The 24338-nt window shown below is 46.4% G+C and overlaps 2 protein-coding genes across 2 annotated transcripts in view; one reads left to right on the top strand and one right to left on the bottom strand.

Annotated features, from left to right (window-relative positions):
- Positions 1–24338, bottom strand: part of LOC135917054 (uncharacterized) — a 68176-nt gene that overhangs the window by 6000 nt on the left and 37838 nt on the right. The window lies entirely within an intron of this gene.
- Positions 5774–22868, top strand: LOC135917053 (uncharacterized). Its single transcript, XM_065450543.1, has 3 exons — positions 5774–6305; positions 16472–16752; positions 22055–22868. Exons 1-3 carry the CDS (start codon positions 6251–6253, stop codon positions 22466–22468), a joined length of 750 nt encoding a protein of 249 aa, XP_065306615.1. The 5' UTR covers positions 5774–6250; the 3' UTR covers positions 22469–22868.

Here is a 24338-nt window from a genome sequence, read left to right as displayed (position 1 = left end):
AACTGACCAACGTTCACCCATGTACCACACAGTCTTCACTATTCCTTTCTGAGTGGCTGCCTTTGCACCAGACTAAGGACCATAAAATTTGCTACTGCAATCTCTTACTCCTTTCTAAATTAGAAAGAGGTTGGTGCCTTGATTGTCTGGGATATCTGAGCAAGGTTTCTTGTCAATTATTTTTCATTCGTTTACGGTACCTCCCCTCCTGCAATTTTTGTTTCTTCGCCACAACGATCTTGAGATTTTTTAACGGCCTCAGCTCATGTTCCGCTGGACGAATAGTGGTTTCTCCTGAAGAGAAACTGGCCTGCATCTCAAGCCCCTCGTCTAGGAGTGATTGTGATGTCTTACAGCTGCTTCTAAAGCGCATTTCTATCCACGAGGGAAACTATCGTGCATCCTGATGTATTGTTTCACATCTCGTATAGCACGCTCTCCAAGCCCATTCGCCACGGGGTGGTGGGCGCACATAATTCTATTGATATACTGTGATCTCGAGCCCATCTTGCTAGTTTTTCACTCTTGAACCCTGGACCGTTGTCACATACGATCGTTCTTGTTGTCCTAAACATATCTCGTTCGAGGAGGGTAATGGCACTATTCACATCTTCTTTTCCTGCCTGTGCCGCGACCACCCTGATGCATTCATCGATGGCCAGAACAAGAGCTTGGTTTTTAGGACTCCTTCTCGTTTCTAATCTAGCTCGGTGAAATGCAGGTATATAACTTCAAAACGCAATTTTGAATGGTAAGGTATTATCATGGCGTCCGTAGGCTCTCTACATTTCATTTTGTTGAGTTGACAAATGTGGCATGAACGAACGTATTTATTGGCGTCTTCTTTCATGTGAGGCCACGTAAATCTCTTCACTAGCTTGTTGTATGTCGCGTCCTCCAAATTCTGGGCTATCTTGTTGTAAAGCCAGTGAATGAATTGCAGAAGAATCGGCTGCTCAGAGGACTGCTATTCGGTGGTTCGCCAAATAAGTCGATGCCTCCTGAGAGAGTTGCCAGATTTCATTTGACAAAAGCTCCTGTAGTAACTTGGGCCTTGTAAATAGTCACCGATAGTCTAGGCAAGAACAATATCTAAAGACTCGCACTGTGGCCGAGTATGAAAAGAACGAGAAAGAGTACGTGAAATGTAAATGAGGCGTCCAGAGGTGGGGCCTCTTGTCCATTCCTTAAAAACTGAAAGCCAGACCAAATCTCCGGGAGAATAATTAGATAACGCGGAGAATGGTGGCCATGGACACGTTTGTAGCACATGCTACTCGGGGGTGTTAAAACGTTGCACTAACTGTCGGCACTACTCCACATGCCAAGCAACTGCGGACACTGCTGCGCAATGTGAAGCGCCGAGGGAGTAAGGCAATTCTGTGCACAATGTATGTGAGTGGTAGCGGCTGTAGTGGAGAAAATCAGGAGAAAAGCACCACAAGGAGCAGCATCGCCGTCACTGTTGGTGCTCTATAAATACTAACAAAGCGCTTTTCAGAGGAGATCCCTTGAGTATTTGAAAACAACGAAGAAAGCTTTTTCAGCAAACCCGCGGAGCGCAGACATGAGGGCCAGTGTTTACAAAAAGCTCTTCCGTACCAAGTGTTCATAAAAGCTAATTGCACCCACTCCTGATACCGGACATATCAATAGCAAATGCACACAATGTCAAAGAACACTTACGAAATTTGTGAGTTTGGCCTGAGGTGTTTGATAAGGGAGGGACAAATTCACAAAGCTTTTCGTTCCTAAGATGCTGTTTTTCATCGGCCAGCTACCTTCGATAGTAGGATTTCCCGCATCAGAATTGGCTGAAATATTCTCCCACGAACAATTCTAGCCTGACAGGCTTTTGAGAACACGGGCCAACTAAAGAGGTATGTGGAGCCGCGATCGCCAGTGGAGCCCTGTCAGAGGGAACCACCCAGGAATAGACCGCGCAAAGATTTCTGCAACAATAAAGTTGCATCCACATCCTCCTCCATCTACATACTTCACACTTTCGGGATTGTTAAGGCTTATGGTATGTTTGAGGCTGATGGAACACTTATGAAGTTGTTTTTCACGTCTGTTTTGTCACGTGATCAGCATGTCCACGTTCAAAGCGCGCATTGGACGATCTCCAGCGGCAAGCAAATTTTTCAGCTCCCTCTAGGACCCCGTGAAGTGCACTCGAAGAGCATTCAAAGCCCCTTTTTTGCGCCGTAGAGACGAATGAATCAACTCGTAATCATATCCGACGGGCCAAAAGCGAGAATGATTTATGTTTCTCAGAACCAAATGGTCGAAGCTCATATGGAATGTTCCGTGGCTGGCAACATGAAGGCGCCACAGAGAGGAGGGGGGGGCGGTTCAGCTGTTTATAAATTGAGTTCCTCATCGTTTCTTTACTCTTGAATTTTAGGTGTGAAAAGTACAAATAAAGTCGTGGCGCTAAAAACAGAAGTGCAGCTGGTGGTCTGCTCTCGAGACTGAGGAGATGGCATATGCTGCTGTTTTGTGCTGTGGGTGAACTGTTGACATAGAGTGAGTTTGTTTGTGTCGATGAGGTCAATAGCGAATAATGTTGTACTTAATGTGGTACTTAATGTAGTACTAGTGTAATAATGTAGTACTTGGAGTCTCTTGCACATTGCGTATTTGTCGCGTTCGCACTAAAACAAAAAATTTTGTTTTATTTCTTGTGAGAGATCCATGTTCATGCGATTTAGAGAATCGCTGCGATGCAATAGGCATTGGAATAGTTCATTACAATGATTACTTTTAAAGACGTCCGAAACAGACATCACACTTGTCTCGTTTGCTTGCGCACAAAATCAGGCAATGGCTGTTTATAATGAGTCTTGTGAAGAATCCTATGCCATTTCGCAGGGACGAATAAAGGCAACCAAGCTTGCGTTCTAAGATACGGCCGAGTTTCCGTATAAACTGTCGCAACAAACGAGACATGCAGACGTGTATAGAGAAATGGCACGCCAGATCTACTTCTAAGCGTGATAGCCTCCGTGGCGATACTGCTGCCAAGGGATCTTTTTTATTCTAAGCACTAATTATGAAACTGGTAAACAGAATGTGCATACAGAAAACTGCAGTAAAACAATGTATCTATTGTCCCGGTTTTATAGTACGATGGTACTGCATGCACAAACGCACTAACAAACGTATTCAGTGTTGAACTGAGAATTATATGAGTAAATAGGGCCTATATATAAGCATACAAAAACATATCGCAAGTTCTAGTGCAACAGTGCTCGGAAACTCATCAAGAACACTAGGTGGCGCCATGAATGGAAAAAAATCTAGGGCTGAATTAACAATTAACAGTTCCAGAGTTATTAAATTTCACCGAAGATTACAATACCTCACAATGATAATTTTGAGCGCTGATGTTTACTTGCTTCGAATTCGCCATACATTGCATCAAATCATTTGATTCGGAACGGCCCGCTGCTCAGGGCGGTGGCACTGAGTCTTTGCATTAGACTAAGCACTTAAATCGGTTGCGTAACTCATTCTTCAGAAAGTATTATGCCTTAAATTTTCAGGCCGTAGCAACAGTCAAGAACAACAGAGTGTTGAAAGGGTGCGTTACAAAGTTAATTATTTATTGGGCGAACCAGAACTCAGCTAAGTAAGTAACATTCTAGCACAAGAATAGCGGCGAGCACAGTCGGCAATCGTCGAAAATCTGACCTGCCGGTTAAGTGCGTCGGCTTTTACACACGACTCGGCGAAGGCCCCAGTGCAATCGCTGCTGCCCGCCTGGCATTCAGAAAGGACTACAAATTCGCATCGGGCATACAATCCGATTAATAAAAGCTTTGGTGACAACAACCAATTGATAGATAGAGCTATCGATAACATTCGAGAAACGTCTGACACATGCAGGTGCGTCGAGGGATAACGTTTAACATTTGTTAGTAGGTGAGAAGCAGTGACCCATGAAGGACAAAGCGGACAGACGGTGTGCGGTACTCTGCGTCATCTCCTAGCGATTGGCGCAGAGAACGTCTCGCGTTAATGCGACTGCGCTTTTCTTCTCACGCTTTCCTGCTCGCACTCTCTCCGCTATCACCGCCTTTCATTCCCCGTTGCACTCCGCGCTGATCTTTCATCATTCACTGTTGCGCTCGTTCGCTCGGTTACGCCGACGCTCATCTCAGCAACGGGTGCCCTAAGAGCTGCTCTCTAAAACGCTGTTGGACGTGCGTGTAATTTACAATACATTCGGTTCCAAACAGCGGTTCGTCATCGGCCGGTGACACGCGCTAATAGTTTGTCGTACATCATGAATGGCTGACGCCTGCTATTAGGAACAATTCAAGCATAGGAACGTTTTTTTTTTTTGTAATCTTGCCAGGAAGCTGCATCAACGATGCTTTTACGCTAGTGCACTTTGGTGTTGTCCTACATGAGTCGTCCAACGAGATGGGTGTTCTAGGCTGTTCTGACACAGCACAAATGGGCCCAGCCAATAAAGGATCACAGTCGCATAAAAGGAGTTCACAACATTCACGAATCTCTTCGTGAATGTTGCCACAGATTATTAAATCTGTGGCAACATTCACGAAGAGATTCGTGCGTAAGCGCTCTTTGTCATTGGTCAGCAGTTTTAGTAAATTATGATAGGTTGTCTGGAGCTTCCTCTTTCAAAAAAATAAACTGTAAGTGCTTGCTGTGAATATAGACCCTGGGACTTCACAAAAGGAGTTCTTACGCTAGAACTCTTCGTAATATCGTCTACCTGCCAATAATGACGGGGTATATATTTTTAGCGAAGGCCGAAAGACGAAAAATGAATGCCGCCACAGGTCATCACACCAGTCTCTAGTTAGTGTAGTTGGGCCTAAATCAGTCGATCTTTGTAGAAATTTGTAGATATGGCAACACTTGTACACGTGGTCACAGTATTTGTATCCTCAACTTGAGCTAGAATTGCAAGTTACTCTAGTTTGAAAGATTCCCGTGGAACAAAAGGAACCGCGATGCGGTAAACACAGCAACAAAAATACTAGCTGATACTTATACAAGGTTTCACGTTCGCAGAATTCGCTAAAACTGGTGTTTTGCGTTTTCGCAATAACGCAAATCAAAGGCTAAGTCGTACTTCTCGCAGTTTGTCAACCTAATTTTGAAAACACGCACTTCCCCTGCTCAATAATAAAATGCTAACTGTAGTCCGAAATGACTCAAGCACATCGGCTACATATCCAGCGAACGTTTCTCATGATAAAACATATGCGTGCAGAAATGAAAAAAAAAAACCTTGTAAACCGAATGGCGCCCCGAGTTATCCTCTATTTTACAGCTTATATTTAAGTTTCATCGTTTCATTTCGGAGCAAGGTAGGGTGTTTCCGAGCGTACAATTATCACCGGAATAGTTAATGCTTTCCGGCAAGAAAGCTTACCAAACATTGTAAACTCAGTTAAGAAAATGAGAAAGATCGTGCAGACGCATGCTCGCCACAATAGAAAAAAAAAGATGAGACGAATCTTCATTCTGCCACACACAAGGGAATGTTGCTCATATTATGCGTTTTCACGGTAATAAACTTTTGATAACCTACTATTTCAGAAGGTTACAGCTTCAGCAATCGTCGCATGCAAAAGGCCGTAGTCACGTTTTCCTTTTCGATATTTAACGAGTTAACATCAGCGAGAAAGTGCAAGTCGCCTAGAAAAGCCCTGGAGCTTGGTGAGCCCGCTATCGGGCAGACAGCTGCGCAATGCCGTTCTATTTTTGCACTAAGGTGGAGATCCCCAGCCGGATTGGCCGCAGGGAGCGAGGTCACGCCCATTGGACCACGTTGTGAAATCGCCCGGGTGACAACAAGGAACTTTAAATTCCTTGCAATGCGCTGTGAAAGAAGTCGACGTGTTATGAACTTGAGACGCACGTCTGTCGTTTGCTTGTGGGGGATGCTTCTAACATGGTGCCTCTCTTTCGAGGAGGCGATTGCGTAACCAAATGCTCCCCAGCGTTTTTACCTACAACCGACGTCACACACACCACGTGCACGCGCCTCGTGCGTGAGAGGCACGCACGAGACACGTGCGCGTGGCTCAGCAAAATGGCAAAAATTGAGACGCAGATAAAAAGCACCGCGGGCCTCGCACTCCCAAGCGATGCGACAGTTTGGCCTGGCAGTGACACCGCGCAAGCGCGGAGACGAAGACAAATTAGGGTTCCGTCGAGCGGGCCGCTTATCGTTGAGGCGTGAGTGCGACCAGCAGCGACCGTCGAAATGCATTCTCCGGCGACACGCACGTGGCTTGTGGCTCTCTTCGCGACTGCTTACGGTGAGCATCAAATACGCTTCAATACCTTCTCCTTGCGAAACTGCAGCATGGTTAACTGGTGAACCGGTCGATTGACGGATCGATTGATTACGGACTTCAAGTTCAAGATGGACCGCGTGCGGTCTGCGAAATGCGCCGGCCTGGCGGACTCCAGATTCATCATGTGCAGCTGGTGCTCCGTAACGCGAATAGCATTCGAAGTGCTCGAAGGTTTTTGCATACTGCTTTTGGAAAGCTACCCGATGGCACTTTAGAGTTAAGTTCTTGTTATTTTTTATATAGCGCGACGGTTTCATTCCACCACGGGATGCATGCGAGTTCAAAATTGCGGTAAATCACTAACTGCAACAGCAGGAAGAGGCTTTTTTCAGGTCCAGACGCTTCTTTCTTTTGTCAAGTAACCCTTCCGCCGTCTCTCTAATAGGCACAAACTTTAGACTATAAAATGGAGCCCCCCCCCCCCCCCTCACGTGAAAAAGCAGTGTGATGCAGATTCTGAGTCACCACGGTGCGTGATGCCGTTTACCTGGACATGATCACACTTCATGGTTCCCTCCTTTGGTTTACATCTTTTCGGTTATGCAGTTAGTTTTACTGCCTCGTTTGGCTCAGCAACAGGTGACACTTTGTTTCGCGAAACTAGTTGTTGCGAGTTCAGTTTCGGTAGGTGCATGGCGGGCTATAAACGGCCCTCTTGCAGCAGTCAACTAATTTTAATGAAAATTGTTTGCTTAACATGTTCAGACGTCTGAGCATTATAATACTCGTGTGTTCCCGGTCACTGCAATGCAAGCACCGCGGTCATGGAGAGAAACTGCGGCCTCGTATTGAACAGCTCGTCGCCTTTGCCTCCGAGCTACTGTGACAAGTTCTGCCCTTGGCCTGAGAAATCTGCGCGACGCCGGCTGAATGTCGCATTCCTCTCCGGTGACTGATAACGATTGTCTGCTCGCTTAGAAGGTTGATCTTCCTGAACGAAAGACACTGAAGTTAGCGAAGTAGTTTTGTACGCACAATATTAAATCGTGTCACAGCTTTCTGTAACTCTCAAATTTAATGTCCTACCGAAAGTGCGACAATTATGCATTCAAGAGCTGATTACGGTAACGCGACCGTGTGATAGGGTAACTACAATCCCGCTGAAAAAGAATGATATAATGAAGGTTATGAAAATGAAGATAACGACAGTGCGCCGCTCGAAATATAATTAAGCGATTTGTTCAATCTGGTCGTAGATAATTGCGCCGACCCACTGACGGCTTCTAGCACCTCGCTTTATTCGCCATGCATTGCTTGCGTACAAACTAACGTGAGAGCAGATGCCGCAGATTGGTCGAAAGGAGTGCTTTGCACCTGTTGCGATTTTTTGCTCCCATTTTACAAAATAAATGAACTGGAATGACAAGGCATATACAAATACTACAGGACAAGCTGAAATAGTGAAAGAAAGTGGTGGCCAATCCAGGCTGACAATGTAGAATGGCCACGAAACGTTCATTGTGCTCCCAAATTCACCACCGATCCATGATGGAACCTTGGTTGACGGCGAAGCCAAAAAAGTGCACGAAACAAAACACGATTGACCGGGGCGTGGTCCAAAGGAGTGCACAAAACAGAAAACATGTGTGTGCAAATTGCGATTCAGCACACTTCTTAGTTAATTAGGTTAATGAAATTTGAAAGGACTAGAGTTCTCCCCTAGCAGAGAGAGATGGGGCTGCCCGTTTCTGTCCGGTAGAAGCACATGTATTGACAGCAAACGAGAATTCCACAGCATTTGCAAATTCTCTGCGAACTATCTAATTATGAAAAGTAAATTAAACTCTTTGTAATCATTATAAATCATTATATTATCATTATTATTTATAATCATTATTACAATTATTATAATAATTTATAAATATTAATCATTTATTAATCGTTATGAAGAGTTTAATTTACTTTTCGTAATTAGGTAGTTCACGGTGAAGTTGTAAAAGTTGCGGAATTCCCGTCTGCTGATAATACATAAGCTTCCACGGGAGGGAAACGTTGCAGCCCAACGGTTATCTGCTAGGGTAAGACTCTAGTGCTTCCTAGTTACCTTAAGCGAGTTAACTAAGAAATGTGCTCAATCGCGTGTAACAAACCAATGCTTTTTCTTTTTGTTTTGTGCACTGCTTTGGAGTGCGCCTCAGTCAATCGTGTTTTCTCTCGTGCAGTTGTTTTGCTTCCCTGTCCAGCCACGTTCGCGCCATGAATTGGCCGGGGGGGGGATTAGGAGCACAATGACAGCTTCATTGGCACGCCATCTTTCCAAAGTGGAGTATGAGATGCATAACGTAACGTGATCGGGGCTGTTAGCGCAGTGTCATTTCGATGAATTTCTATGTCATAGTCTCCGATCACAAGAACCGTGGAGTCACCATTAGCGAAAAATGTTCGTGTCAACTGTTCTGTATGGAAATAATTGAGATTTACTGGCGCGCAAGCAATTTGGGCAATTCTTTGCCACAAAACTTAATCAAGGACGCTAACACAGGAAGCTCGCGGCACGTCTCCATATGGTATCATAATCGCGAAATCTTGTGCACGAAAGTGTCGTGCAAGCTAATATCGGCAAATAAGTTTGTTCAGTGTGTATTGACTTTGACGCTTTAGCACACATTCTAAATTTATTGCAAGAAAATATCTGCATACGAGTATCATTATCTTAAATAACATTGAACAAGCATGGCAACAGGTACATTTGAAATGGGTGGTTCACCTGCTCGTTATTTTTTTCCAGTTTTTCGCAAAGGAACAGGTTTCATCCAATAATGCTTGAAATTGAGACCACCTGGGGATTTTAACCTGCACCTAAATCTAAGTACACGGGTGTTTTCACATTAATTCCCCATCAAAATGCGGCGGCCGTGGCCAGCATCTGATCCCGTGACCTCGTGCTTAGCAGCCCAACACCATAGCCACTAAGTAACCACGGCAGGTCCTAATTCAGTATTATCTGACAATATTTCACCATTATTAATTATTGTATGAGCGAGGCATGTGAATTTTGATCACGTTTGCTTCCTAAGATTGACAATTCCCTCTCGTAACGATTTTTATGAGCTAAAAAGCAGTCTTTGGAAAGCCTGCTAGGATTGGAATTTTGTGCATGCATGTAATCACTGTACATTTCTTCTCCTTATTGACCTTTGTATTTTTATCAATAATTAGGCTACGATTAGAATAAATGTGTTATGCATCAGCGCTTCATTGTTTCGATGAATTTGTTACTTTCTATTTTCTTGATAATAAGTGGATTTGTGGTTTTTATTATAATGAATGTGATAAAATGTTTTGCATATGTCCTGTCCCGCTTTTCTTCAAGCACAGGTCGCAAGAAATTAGGGACCTAGTTCGCTACAGTAAGCGCGCTTATTCTTGGCTTTTTAGTTTCTTGGAAGCGGGAAACAGACATTTTTGAAAGAAAAAGCGAGAAGAAACATGCAAGCAAGCAAACCGACAAGCAAGGAAGGAAGCAAGTACGCAAACAAGCAAGCGTGCAAGGAAGTAAGCAATCGAGCAAGTATGTCAGCAAACAAGTATGCCATCAAGCAAAAAAAAGCAAGAAAGAACCAACGTGCCAACAATCAATCAAGCAAACAAACGAAAACAAACAAACAAAACAACTAAACAAAGCAGCACAGCAAGGAAGAAAGAATGAAAGTAAAACAAGCAAGGAATCAAGCAAGAAATCATGGAAGCGAGAAGCAAGCAAGGAAAAAGGCAGGCAAGTACGCATTCAAACGAACATTCAAACCAGCAAGCAAACAAACACTCAAACATTCTTTTCTGACGTTCCTCGGTAATAACTTTGGCAGAACATGACGAAAAGAACTCTCTCCCCTCCCCCGTTCTACTGCGCTGTTGTCTTTCCCCAAAATGTGTTATGCCCAAACTACTTTTCACAAGATTATGATTATTCCAAACAATTGTTTTGGTCTCAAAGCGCGCCACATCAACCCAAATTTTCTCCGAAGTGTGACAGTTTGTCGCCTTTGCTATCTCCTTCACGCTCCTTGCGACGCGTATCGATACAGCGGCTGTCCTATCCTGAATGCGGGGCGCTGATTGATAATAGCCGCTGGTGCGCTGGAGCCGTTCCGCAGCAAACGGGTCGCTCTGTGTGCTTTACACTTCGCCTGTTAATCAGTCGTTTCCGGTTTTCAGCCTGCAGTTAAGCTTTCGAGTTGATGCACGGACGCGAGTGGGGAGATACGTTCACACACAAACACGTACGCTCTCGTGCACGCTCGCACGCGCGCATCCGCATTTGCACACACTCATACACAAATACACACAAAAGCGTGCACGCTACCCAAGGCGTCATTCGTTGGTTTACGGCCGTCAAAGCGACGCTTGCCCTGTTACCCTCACTTGTACGTATCACACAAGACGCAACCCTCTGTGGCGTCTGAGTTGCTATGGCATTCTCCTGTCGGACGCGCGCTCGCCGGGTCAACTCTCGTGGCACTCCAATGTAGACGAAATGCGAAAACGCTCCTGCACTTTTATTTAGGCGCACGTGGAGCAGCCCCAAGGGGTCAATGTTAACCCTCAACAGCTCACAACAGCTTCCCTGATATCCCGGGTGGTGCATGGTGCCCGTTAAAAGGCCCAATCTGATTTGGGAGACGCCGGATACTCGAGCTGTGCGACCTTCAAGTTTGTATCGTCGCGACACGAATACTGGCGCGGTCCGCGTTCGCGTGGGGTCTGCGCATGCATGCTATCAGCTACAGAGTTGTTTAAATTGTTTGGTCTAATCACATGCTCGTGGCCTAACGTTCACAGCCCAACAAAAACGCACAAGGGAACAAAAGGTGAACAGATCACCAAATAATAGCAATAAGTGAGGTTTTACAAACAGGCCGGTTTCTACGGGCTTCTCAGCTCTTGAGGCCGCAGATACCGGAGACAGTTTAGAGTTATGGAGAGAAACCAAGTCTTCCCTTCACGAAAGGAAATAATTCTTCCCAATACTATTTATTATTCTCCTGTTCGTTGAATTATCACCGTTCAAAAATCTTGACATGATGTCCACTGGCTTGTGCTATTAATATTTTGTGAGAAACAGCCCGAAGAGGGAGACAAATATTAACGTAGCTAAACGCAGTGCTTTCCTAGAGCCACTGCTTCACTACATCTGCCTTCTTGACATGGAAACATTGGGCGCAGCGAGGGGAATCACCGTCGTTTCCAGTCTGTCTCGCATGATGTTTCCAGGCTCAGAAGTTTGATTATGAAATACCAAATAGTTAGATGACTGACACTGTTAAGACGTTAGGTTAGTTTAATGGATTTGATAAGAACGGATGCATAGGAGACTACATGAGGCACACTCGGAATTCAATGTTGTACTCGTAATTTTTAATTTACGACTACACACGGGTCCTTTAAAAAAAATATGGGGTTTTACTTGCCAAAACCACTTTCTGATTATGAGGCACGGCGTAGTGGGGCTCCCGAAATTTGTACATGTGGGGCTCTTTAACATACACCCAAATCTAAGTACATGGGTGTTTTCGCATTTCACCCCATCGACGGATCCTTTGAAAGAGGTTATCGTTGCTTTAACCAATTCGAGTGGCTGGTGGGTTCTCTTTTCATCACATTGTTTTTTACAGGGGTGAGAGATGTGGGCAGCTTTCGCCATTAACAATTCATAGCACAAAATTACCTCCTACTACAGAATCCCTCCTACTACACCAAATGACAATCATGAACTTATGGAGAATGATTATTTACGTCATTGTGAAGGATTCTTTCTTGCTTCTAGCTTTATAAAAGCAGTCACACGACCATAATTAGGAGCTAATAAGGCTAATCTTTGCCACACAAGAAATCTATCATAGCACATTACGTTGCAGACATCTAATATAAGAAAAAAAAACAGTTTGTTTAGAGCCAAAAGTACCCTTTTCATGAAAATATATCTTGATCTGGTCATATTCATTGGTGCTTTTCCCTCAATGTGGCGGCACAAGGAAAGGACCTGTATAGGGCCTGATTCTTTATGCACAATCCATAGCAGAAAGCTTCGCACGAGTCCCACAAATGGGGGAATGAGCGTCTCTTAGAGTAAGCGTATTGTATGTGCAACAACATAAAATAAAGGGCAAGCGGCCGTTTGGTAGTTTGGCTTTTTCTTCGTGAGCTCAATTTGTCGCATGGCCGCCTGCATGCGCCGCTACAAACCACCATTCGCAGAGAAATTGGGATAACAAAAAAGAAATTGTGCAATTTCGCCTCCCAAAACTTCACATTCGGCTATGGGACACGCCATATTGAGAGTCTTACCACTAATCGTGATCACAAGTTTCACCATTGTTCATTCAGCGCTCACCAAATGCGTCGCACGCGAGCGTTTTTACATTGCGCCTGTATTCGAATGTTGCCTGCACGTACGAAACCGAATAGGCTGCCTCGCGCTCAGCGGCGCCGCTGCACAACCACTGAGTCACCGTGGTGCTTCAAACTAAGAGTCACTGAATCATTTCTTGTGCCCATGAAAAGGGCCATTTTCTTTTTCGCCCAAGCTTTCTGCAGTACCTCCCCGCCAGCACTCATCATGGAGCAATATTGAGGGAATTGAGAGAAGAGAGGCCTTAATAAAATCTGAAGAGGTCAGCCCTGCCAGGAGACATGCATGCTACACGGAACCTACGGGCTGAAATGCCACGGTTGCTGCTTGGGCCCGGGGTCCTGCGCAGACGCCACAGCTGATTAGACTTGAGAGGAGGAAAGCGGTGGGAAGCACGTACACGCAATCACTGCCGACGTCACGCGAATGACTTCAAAGGCGCTTGAAAGAGAATGAGAGAGGGAAAGTGATTGATGGCCTCGGTGGAGATCACCCAACGGGAAACGTCAGCACATATTACGAAAACGGTTCCCGACTGTTCGGCGCCGCCTACTGAGGTACTCGCATTGCGTAGCCACCGGCTACCACGGGAAAGCTTACGCGACAGCCCTGCCCGCTATCGCCATAAGAGGAAGCGGAGACGATGCGCGGGAATATCTTCGCTGGGAGCCATTAACATCGCGCCAGATGGTCGGAGCAGCAACGTGCGACGTGACAATCAAAAGATGGATCTGCGCCGCACCATCCATGGAGAGCAGACGAGGTCACACGTCCTCAATGGCGGCGCGCTCTAATGTCTCTCGGACCGCAAGAAGCAAGCTGATACAGCGTGCTGCGCACAAAAACGTAGAAGTGTGAAGCGTTGGACCTTGCGAGCCTCGAAGCGGCCATCAAGGGCTCACGACGTCGCCGGTCTCCCTTTTCCTCTTTTTCTTTTTTCACAGACTAGAAGGACAGTGCGCCTTTTTTCTTTCTTTTTAAGTGTGTCTCTACGCAGGACGTTGTTCTGACCTTTCCGACTTTCCCACCAGGTTTGGATGGTATCATTGAAGAGAAGTCGACGAAACGTTGACTCTGAGATGAGGCTTCCAACGTTTGACGTTTCTTGATCATTGAGTATTCTGTAACTATTGTGCGGTGGGATACCAGGAATCATCTATTGCAGTATTATATGGTTGGCATTGTGCGTTACAGTTGAAATGAAGGCACATATTTCGATATCCACGACAATTTGTTCGATCGAATTTGAGTAATACAGAAACACTTTTTTTGCAAAGTAACTGTTATGGGTTGCATATGCCGGAAAGTCATCGTCCCATAGAATGTTTCCCCGGAGTCGGGGTGCTGCCGCCCGACACTCCTGATAGAGACAAGGGTGATAATAATACGATCGCCGAGCAGAAGGCCAGACACTCACCGTTCTAAATTAAATGACAAGTTTTGCTAACACACGTCTTGAATTCCTTCTTGAGTTAGCAGGGGAATTACACGGTGTTGACGAGGACACGCGCTGTCGCTGCTTGAATAAAGATTGTAGTCTACTGCCCATTTATTATAATATATCGACGCGATCACATTTGATATTGTCGGTGTAGAATGCACCGTGAACAGGCAATAAGAAGTTAATTAATGATGGAGTTTCACGTACCAAAACCCCGATCTGACTACGAAGCATGCGGTAGTGGGGGAATCAGGAAATTGGGGCCACCTGGGATTCCTTAACGTGCACCTAAGTACATCGGTGTTCTGGCATTTCGCCCCATCGATATGCGGCTGCCGCAAACAGGCTTCAATCCCTCGACCTCGTGCTTAGCAGACCAACGCTATAGCCACTAAGCAACCACGGCAGGGGCAATAATAAGTTTTCATCGATAGGGAAAATAAAAGCAAATGTGTACAAGATCTCGTAGCGATCAAAAAAGGAATAAATGAGGAATTACTAGCACACATACGCATTTTCGTGATTGCCATAACCCGAAGGTACACCATAATTAAGGGGTTAAAGTGACCAATGAACAATGTAATAACTATGGGCATCGAGTGTAGAGCTATGGTAGGAAGAAATGTAGCGAAATACCAGTGAAAGAACATGTCAAGCAAGGCGATACACTCTCTTTGTTGTGAAATCACAATCGCTTTATTCTGCAGTGCAGGCTAAATGTATCTTAATATGATGTGAAGCTTTCTTTATGAGAAACCTGGGTTCGGTTTCTTTTATAACGCTGCGATACCTTGGGGTGCATGACAATTTGTCGTATTTACTTTTCCCCACCAGAGGGCTCGAGCTTTACTGGTTTTGCAGAATCTCGTCCTTGTTGACTCCTTCAAGCACTAAGTATTCTGCCCGTCAGTGGAGTTTCACTGCAATGCTTGCACCTTGGAAATCACGCAAAGCGTACTGCAGAAAATGTAATGAACTATCACGGCGTGCTGGCTTGTGCAAACCGCCCCAAAAATGGTTATTCACCGAACGTTTCAATCTTGGCTGAAGAGGACGAAGAGTAAATCTTTGCGACGAATACGACTGTAACCTGTCATTTGAGCAATTTTTGAGCAAAGCGAGGATGTGAATTACTGATCGCAAAGACTGAAGCCCTTAACTGGAACTGACAATGTAGGTTGGGCAATTTACAAATAAGCAGAAACCTTGGAGCAATCTGTAATAGCCTGCCGAATGAACGGGCTCCTAAGTTCGAAAGCTAACCTGTTGAAGCAGGGAATATTACATTTCTTTTTTTGCCAAACAGTGACGGAAAAAACCGAAATCGAGAGAAAGAATTCTCTGAACAAAGAAGAATAGTTTATAAGTGTATCCGGCAGATGGCGTCTAGCTATCGACAGCATTCGGCTATATTTGCGGCTATAGCACTAAGCTACAAAGCAGGAAGAATTCGACGTAAAAATAAATTTAGATAAAGATAACCGCAGCGAGCCATGGAAGAAATGCGACAGGCGTAACGCTAACATGACTAATGACTGATGAGAGCGCAGCTGATGAACAAAACGTTTTGTATGTAACATATATTTATACCATACAAAAACTCAATCTATGTACTGCGTAGAACATCTATCTATTTGGGCTATTGGACCAACAGAATCAGTGACAGGACATGGGAGCACCCGATGGCGCCGATGGAATGTATGCTGTGACGTGAAATTAGGAATACTGCCCATAGAGATTCAGTTTGGTTTACGGATGATATGGCCATTTGTCGGTGTCTTTCAGAGATGTTAATCCTGAACGCACCTAAAACAGACTGATAGTGCCATGGTGCACTTACGTGATTATTCGGTGTGGTTTCTGTGAAGACTGTGAAGTACGGTCCATAATGTCGTGTACAGTCGCGTGCGACGTGAGCTGCAACACCGTGGCCTAGGGAGAAGGCGCTCCTAGAATATAGCGCGGCGCCGGCATAAGAAAAATTGGTTTCGCAAACACTAGTAATTTCAATCGTGTTAAGATCTGCAATTTGTGTTATGTCAGTGCGGATTGCAGCCTTGGGCCCTTTCAACCACGGGTGCTGTGTTGCAGCTCATACTGTACGTGACTTTAGTTCTCTTAAGCACAGTATACCAAAGCGCACGCTGCTGCTTCTTACAGCAGCCAAACGTTTCTTATCACCAATTTTTACCGTGAATTGCGTGTCAGCACTAACAGCACGCTAGTAAAGACGAGCAACTGGTAAGCGGGTAGACGCTAAGTGTTGTTTGGGACAATGCCTTCAAGCGGGCATGCGATCACTCCAATAATCACTGAAAGTGTGCGAACTCTATGCAGCGTTGCCTGTTACGGAGAATGCGCTTGCGGCCACCCCATGGCCAGATGCATGCGCCGAGGCAAACGTTCAAGAGTCGGAGGCCTTCCTGCGAGACATCGTGTCAAGACTGGAATCCATCCTGCCCGTCACTATCCCAGTTCCGGATGTGTCTACCCACGAGTACACTCTCTTCAACGGCACGCTGTCGCCCCTGCACCTGACCGACGTCCACGTGATCGTCGAGGAGGCCACGTGCCAAGAAACGGAACGTCATTTCCCGTTCACCATTTCTGTCAGCAAGGTGAGCTGTCAAACCTTTGCAAGGGTTTAGGTTTTTATCGGTTGCTTTAATCAGAGAAAGGCCACTGTTCCTTCAAAGGAATTGCTCAGTGGCTATGGTGTTAGGCTGCTGAGCACGAGATCGCGGGATCGAATCCCGGCAACGGCGGCCGCATTTCGATGGGGGCGAAATGCGAAAACACCCGTGTACTTAGATTTAGGTGCACGTTAAAGAACCCCAGGTGGTCAAAATTTCCGGTGTCCCCCACTACGGCGTGCCTCATAATCAGAAAGTGGTTTTGGCACGTAAAACCCCATATATTATTATTATTATTCGAAGAAATATTTTTGAAGTTTCGGTTTCATGTTAAAATAAAGTATGGGTTTTTACGTGCCAAACCCACTTTCTGATTATGAGGCACGCCGTAGTGGAGGACTCCGGCAATTTGGACCACCCGGGGATCTTTAACGTGCACCTAAATCTAAGTACACCCGCGTTTTCGCATTTCGCCCCCATCTAAATGCGGACGCCGTGGCCGGGATTCGATCCCGCGATCTCGTGCTCAGCAGCCTATCACCATAGCCACTGAGCAACCACGGCGGGTGGGTTTCATGTTTGCGGTTACACTTACCGCGCCAAGTTTGCATCGAGTGTTCCGAGATTCATTTTATTTAAGGAAAGTTTGAATAGGAAGAATTACATTGCAATATTATTCGCCTTAAGTTCGCCATAACTTCTAGAGTGAATACTATTATAGCAGTTGCACCCTATGGGGTGTATATTTGCCCCCGAGAGAATAATCATGTGCCTCGCTTGCGTTTCCTTTCTTGAAAACGTTGAGCTCACTACTTTCCTGTAGAGATTGCTAGGACATGCTGATAACGCGCATGCCGTTCGTTACTTGGAAATGCCGAGCTCGCAGCGTTAAAAAAGGAAATGCGTGCAATACAGATGACGATTATTGCTGTGGAACAAGATAAGCCCCAAAGGGTGTATATTTTGCTATGAGTTGAATGCACAGCCCCCAGCTTATCACTGTATGCTCAAAGTGGTCCCAGCCACCTCTGTAAGTGTATGCTTGAACTCTCGCAATTATGTCCAGCTCTGAAATGTCTTGTTTCTCTGGGTATCGCCAAGAAAAAGGGTTGTAAGATGCCGTTTGTTTCGATGTAGAATGGAATAATGTTTGCACGCAAGCCTGAAGAGACTGAAGACATAAATATTAAATATGATTAGGACCTGCGAAAGAGCGTGTCATGTACACACCCATAACTTTTCCCTGTTAAAGACTACATGAAGTTTTACGAATACGCCTTGCCTGCAAGATAGTATCACCGGTCTCCACAAATAATTGGATTTCCGTAGTTGATTTGAACGGACGTTCTCTTGTTCATAAGCAATACGAAGCGGCTGATTTTCTTGGTCAGGTTTATAAATACACTTGATGTCGTGATCTTTTCCCAAACTTCATGCAGAGATGGTTACGATATGCTGGTCTTGGAAAACTACGCTCACTAATTGGTAAATCTAGCCGAGACTCGGGGTGGTGGTGTGGCAATGTTTGTTAAACGGGACACACCATGTAAACTATCTGGCGAACTTACATAGGTTATGATGAGGTACAAGGCACTTAGTCTGAAATGCGGCAGCAATATTTTAATTGTGGTTATCGGGCACCGAGGGGTTGCCGCGGAGCGTCCGAATGAGAAGACCAATGCAGCAGCCTTATAGAACAACGCTGCGCGTGCCGAGCTTCAACATCAACCAGGCGCTGCCCTCCCATCTTTATTTTCCTCTTCTTTCAACAATGAATGGATGGAAACAACTTTGTTTTAAATCCGGCAATGTTTAACGACCCAGGCTCACGTCTCCCATGAGGGGACTTCGAGGCCTTGCCTCGTCGCCGCCTCTCAGGTCGGCTGAGATCGCTTACATTAGTGTCCTCCCGTTACGGCGTCGGTGGGCGTTACAGCCCCACCATCCCCCGCACATACTTAACGGCAAAACGGCTAGTGTACACGCGTGACAAAAGGGTCCGTGGTTAACCTAAGCAGTCAGCGGGAAAGGCTACGAGTCAGTACCGTAGAGCAGCTGAGGCAGGCGACACTTGTGCTCGGTAATGTGCGGTGGACTCGATGAACGGTCGCGGTTGAGAGGAGTGCACCAAATTGACAACATGATGCACGGCACAAGCGCCTGGAGGACGGAGGCACGACGAAGCTTGTGAGGGAAATGATGGGTAAGTGGTGCTTTTGCGAGGGTTGTCGGCGGCGCTTACAGACCGCACCGTTTCACCGCATGTAGCGTGCGCGCCCGAGCAGTGCAGTGTAAAGGAGATTTAACACAGACGAAGAGCTGTACGGGCCACGACGCGTGCGTTGCAAGTGAATGTGGCGCACCCTGTCGGGAGGCGAAAACGATCCGGCGCAGCTGGCAACCGGGTGCATCGTTTATGAGCAATGGGCTGTCCTGGCAAAGCGGTTGTAGGGCTCGTAGGAGTTTCTGGTCTTTCAGTGAACTACAATTGAAGGGGGACTCAGCTTAGTTGGCATGTTGGAGATGGGTCTTATTCGAAGTTCAGGGTCGAAAAGATCGTGGCTCGTGTACGCAGTGGCGACGACTGGCATGGTCTGAGCTAGCGGAGACAGCAAGGTGCAGAGCTGCCGCGCCGTCTCCGAGGCTGGCTCAGTGGGAGGCAAGAATGAAGGAGGTGCACTAAAGAATTGGCGTGGGCGAATCGGGTGAAAGACTGGTGCGGCGCCGAGTGGCAAGTGCGATGTTGGTTGACCCGATGGCATGCTGCACGGGAGCCGGCTTTGGGTCGGTGATGCAGCCACTGTCACGTGCCATCGTTGGTGGCGATAAAGGCAATGAAGTGCCCGGCATCATTGTCGGGTCAACACCCATGTCGAGAGCATTATACGCGTACTTGCACAGAAAGTCTGAGGCCGGGGGACTGAGCGGCATTGCACGTGTCGGTCAAAGAAACTGTATTGTGGCAGATCAGCCACGAGGGCAGGCCAGTTGAGGATGGCATATGGGTGCAGCAAGAGATGCCCTTGGTGCTGGCCGTGAGAGTGTTGGCAGAGATGGGTCCCATGCCACGCGTCAACATCTGGAAGAAGGCGGTACGTAGCACCGCAGAAGTTCATGATGGACTGTCGTAGCTCGTTGTAGGAGCGGGGACCAGGCAGTGGAGCGGTGCGACACAGTTGAAGGTAAAGTGGTACGACGTCGAGTAGTACCTTGTACTTGATCTCCTGGATCATTATGTTGTTAAACTGCAGAGCCACCTCACACTGCGGGAACCATGCGCCGAAGCAGCGTGATTAGAATGGTGGTTCTACTGGGCTGAGCAGCCGCTCCGGCCAATTAGCCATGACAGTGTGATTAGGCGGAAGCCGCCTTCACCTGGGTCACCAATGTCGGGAGCAAAAGGGTCGCCTCGGAGGGCCCGACCAAGACGACAAGCAAAGCACGCTTATAGAACCACACTGCGAATGCGGAGCTTGCGCCACGAGCACGCACTGCTACGCCATCTTTGTTTTCCTCCTCTTTCACCAATGCGCCGGCTGATAGCTCCGACCTAAGCGTCCCCGCATTGCGGCGTCGGTGGGTGCTACATTGTCTATCGGCCACCTACTGGCAATGCTTAAAATTTTACACCTAAGCCCTTAGGGCTGGTTAGCCCAGGATTGTGTCCATGTGGAGACACAAAACCAACGTTATCATGATTGACTCCGGCTCCGCCATATTTTCCGTCGCAGTCACACGTGTATGTAACCTCATTAAAAAACACAGAGGCGTTACCATTACCGAGTGAAACGTTAATCAGCCACTGGGAATAACTCAGTGAAACAACACCTGTACCGGATGTATCAGCTTTTCTGTTAAGCCATCTGTACGGAGTACTTGGGCGGTTATCTTTTTTATTTCACTAAGGAATTTGTGAACCATGCCATGTCTATCATTATCAAATCCTACTTGGAGGTGATGTAAATGTTAATGCGCTTGAGGGCAAACTCCACTTGTGTGTCGCCCACCAGTTGGTCGCTTAAGGCTCACTCACACTAGGCCTACTCGACAGCTATTTCGGCCTGCCGACTGTCGGCTACAGCGGTTTTCCCTTCGTGTCGGCGCCTCTGTCACACTGTATCGAAGCCAACATTCAGCTGATAGTTGGCAGAGAGCTTGGCGTCGGTGCATATTCAAGAGGTGTTCCTTCATTTCATGTAGATAGAGTCGGCCTCAAAAGTTTACTCGAAGCGATATTTGTGAATAAGCTGAATATTCATTGAACCTAGGCATGCAACCGGTGTTTTCAATTTGAAAACTTGATGCTTGTATTGTATACCTGCTGCAGGCGATGTTTCAAATCACTCAATCACCCAAAAATTGTGATCAGATGTATCAGATTAGAGCGGACACATAATACTGGCAGAGCATAGCTTAGGTAGAACATGCGAACGTTGGCTGTATAACCTAATTTTGGACCACCGGCCTAACTGCGCAAGAAATAAGATTTTCTTGGCGACATTCGTAGTTTCTTGTCTTTCTCGCACGACCTTTGAGTACGGCCAAGTTAACGATGTACTGTTTACTGGTTGCACGATAAATCCGGGCTGCAATTTAGTTATTTCATGAAATTCACGTCGGGCAAAGTTGCAGCGCCGATACAAAAGCCTCAGTCACTGGCCTAACAGAGATGAGTGCGAGCCGTTATAAAGGTGGGGCTGCGTTTCCCAAAAAAACGATTAACTAGGCGACAACTTCTGACTGTGCACTTTGTTGCATAACATATCTCAGTGGGACATTGGCATTGTTTATGATTATGTGTCGAATTGAACTTATTCTGCAACAGAGTTGCGAGGATGACCAGGCAACAAAGCTACTGGTATCAACCTGGAGGGAACATGATCACTTTATTCACAAGGCAGCTTCGTAGTGGTTGAGTGAAAGCACGCATTTTGCACAACGCTGCTGACAAACACTGTTGACTTCCCAGATGGTGTGACTGCATCAGCAGAGAGAGTAGGAGTTTGTTGAGTTTTTCCTACGTTTTCTTTCTTTAGTTCTTCCGTTATTTCGTTCTTTCTATTTTCATTTCTTTCTTCAATTCTTGATTTTTCATTTTTTTTATTTGACACCACCCGTTCCCTTCCCCAGTGCAGTGTAGCCAGCCGGAAGTGTCCTCTATTTGACCTTGCATTCATTGCTTTCATCTGTCTCTACTAACACCGACTTTGCCTTCATGTCGCCCTTTGAATGTGATCCGAAATAATCGTACCTATTTTTTGTTCCATTCTCCCAATGACACGCCCAGATGGACGGTATGTACGAGTATCACCGCCCAGGACACGACGACACAGAACCCGAGGACAGCGGCCACGTCGGCGTCACGTTCTCCAGTGCCTACATGAGGGGCACGCTGAGCCAGAAACTACACGCAGACCACGCAGAAGGCAACGGAGTAACCCTCACGCAGCCCGAGTTCTGGCACTTCAGGATTACACTGGGGAATTTCATGTCGTACCCGAACATACGCAGTTACCCACTGAAGCGGCAAAGCAACGGGCCGTCGTACACCCAGATGAAGTGGGCGGCCAAGAGAACTTTCTATCCACTCTTCATATGGCTTCCCGAAACGCACGTTCTGCCCGCTCTGCGTCAGGCGTACGGAGGCAGGTTAATTGCTAAGGCAGGAAATAAAAAGGCTGAACTAAAGGCGCCGCAGTGAAAAGTCTGCGTTGTGTCGCGCTGCATCATAACAGAAGCAAAGGGAGGTTGGAAGTTTCTTTTGCTAGGAAAATTGAATGATCTTTAATTTCTTTTTTCACTTGTGCCAATTCACAGAGCGTCTCCTCTCTTTAAAGGCGTTCATTACCCGAGTAAAAAGAACGGGGTTACCGCGTTTTGGCAAATAATAATAACATGATAGCTTGTATAACGGTGGCCATTTTGACATGCGCCGTGTTGTTACTTTTGAATAAAAGTAGCAGCCATAATGGTTGTGATTTTTGATAAATTTATTTTACACGCCAAGATTGCACCAACCCAAGCAAGAAATAGCATCCACTTAAAATTGTACTTTCAGGGCACATAATAAACACTTGTATCTTTGTGAGATGTCACCGCGAGATGTCACCACTGTGAGAGTCACCGCGAGACGCCCCATGGCCATGGGTGTGCCGTGCCGGGACTAGTTTGGTGGTAGCGGCAGTCACCGTAGGCACAAAGGTAATAGAGAGCTTTAGAATAGTGGCCCCGATAGTTTCGCGCACCAATGAGCTTTGCGGGTGATAGTGTTGGGGCACGCAGGAGTAAAGGGCTTTAGAACAGGGCTTTGCGTTCGCGGATAGAGTCTTCCGCTCACTGCGCCACTGTGGCATCAAAGAAGAGCGATTGGAAATAAGTAAAATAAAATGTACCTCATTATGACAAGAATAGTCATTTTTGCTTTCGTGTTTTAGCGTTTAATTCCGTTTATAGGTTATTCTATTAGCAGCGAACAATTAGATGCACTTAGTTTCGAGTAACCGACTTTACGTACCATAGCAAGTGAAGCAAAGCCATGTTAGGCCTACGAGCCATGAAATCTGCAATTAAATTCGGCATCAGCGACGTCAAATGAATCGATCTTCATAACACATGCTAGTCGAGAGAAAGTGATTCCTGTCGTATGTTCTCCTAGCTTGATAATTTATTGTGTTAACACGAATCGGGCCCAGTGGGGTGCTAGGCTAGAGCGGTCGCTTCGATGGGTGCCGCCATGTTTGTTTACGCAAATCTTTTGGGGCAGCTATTGGGGCAAATTTTGGGGCTCCCGGTAAATCAGTGAAATAGCGCGCTCATTGCAAAACTCAAACGCACTTTGCGTCTTGCGCATGCGCAGTGGCTTCTACGCTATTTCTCTGGCACCCCAAACATTTGGCGCCCCTATTCTAGGACTCTATAATATAAATAACTCCAGAGGCAAAGCGTGCCGTGGCACCCATAAGTTGAGATCGGTAGCCGCAAGGGCACCGTCATCTTGCTACGCAAGGCAGGGGTGCATGCGCGGAAGAGGGGATGCGATTCAGCAGAGGCGTGCTACGAACGCTATCTCTAGCCTGCGTCGGTAGGGTGGCGTTACCTAGTTTTGGGGCCTTCAAACGCACCCATTTATGCACTTTAAATTTTCCATGGCAGCATTACTTTACCCTGCCATCTTTCTAGAAGAAGTTCTGAATGAATTTTACACACGTCATCCATACGGACGTGCTAGATATCAAGGCTCATTTTTAAATAGCATCGTGATTATCTTTCGCGATATATGAAAGGCAGCGGCATGAGAGCGCCTATGTGATTGCCACCTTTTTCGCGGAGCTTTTGACTAGAGTTAGTATGATAACTCTATGACCGCCCCACCGCGGTGGCTTAGCGGCTGTAGTGTTGCGATGCAAAGCATGAGGTCGCCGAATGAAGTGCCGGCAGTGGGGGCTACGATTCCATAAGCACTAAATGTAAAAGTGCCCGTGTCTGTTGCATTGGAGGCGCGTTAAAGATCCCCTGGTGGTCAGAATTACTCCGGAGTCCCGCAATACGGCGTGTCTCATAACGAAATTGGG

Source organism: Dermacentor albipictus, chromosome 10, assembly GCF_038994185.2.
Source record: "Dermacentor albipictus isolate Rhodes 1998 colony chromosome 10, USDA_Dalb.pri_finalv2, whole genome shotgun sequence".
In the NCBI taxonomy this organism is placed as follows: domain Eukaryota; kingdom Metazoa; phylum Arthropoda; class Arachnida; order Ixodida; family Ixodidae; genus Dermacentor; species Dermacentor albipictus.
The sequence above is the reverse complement of the archived record's forward strand: the minus strand, read 5'-3'. Positions and strand labels throughout refer to the sequence as shown.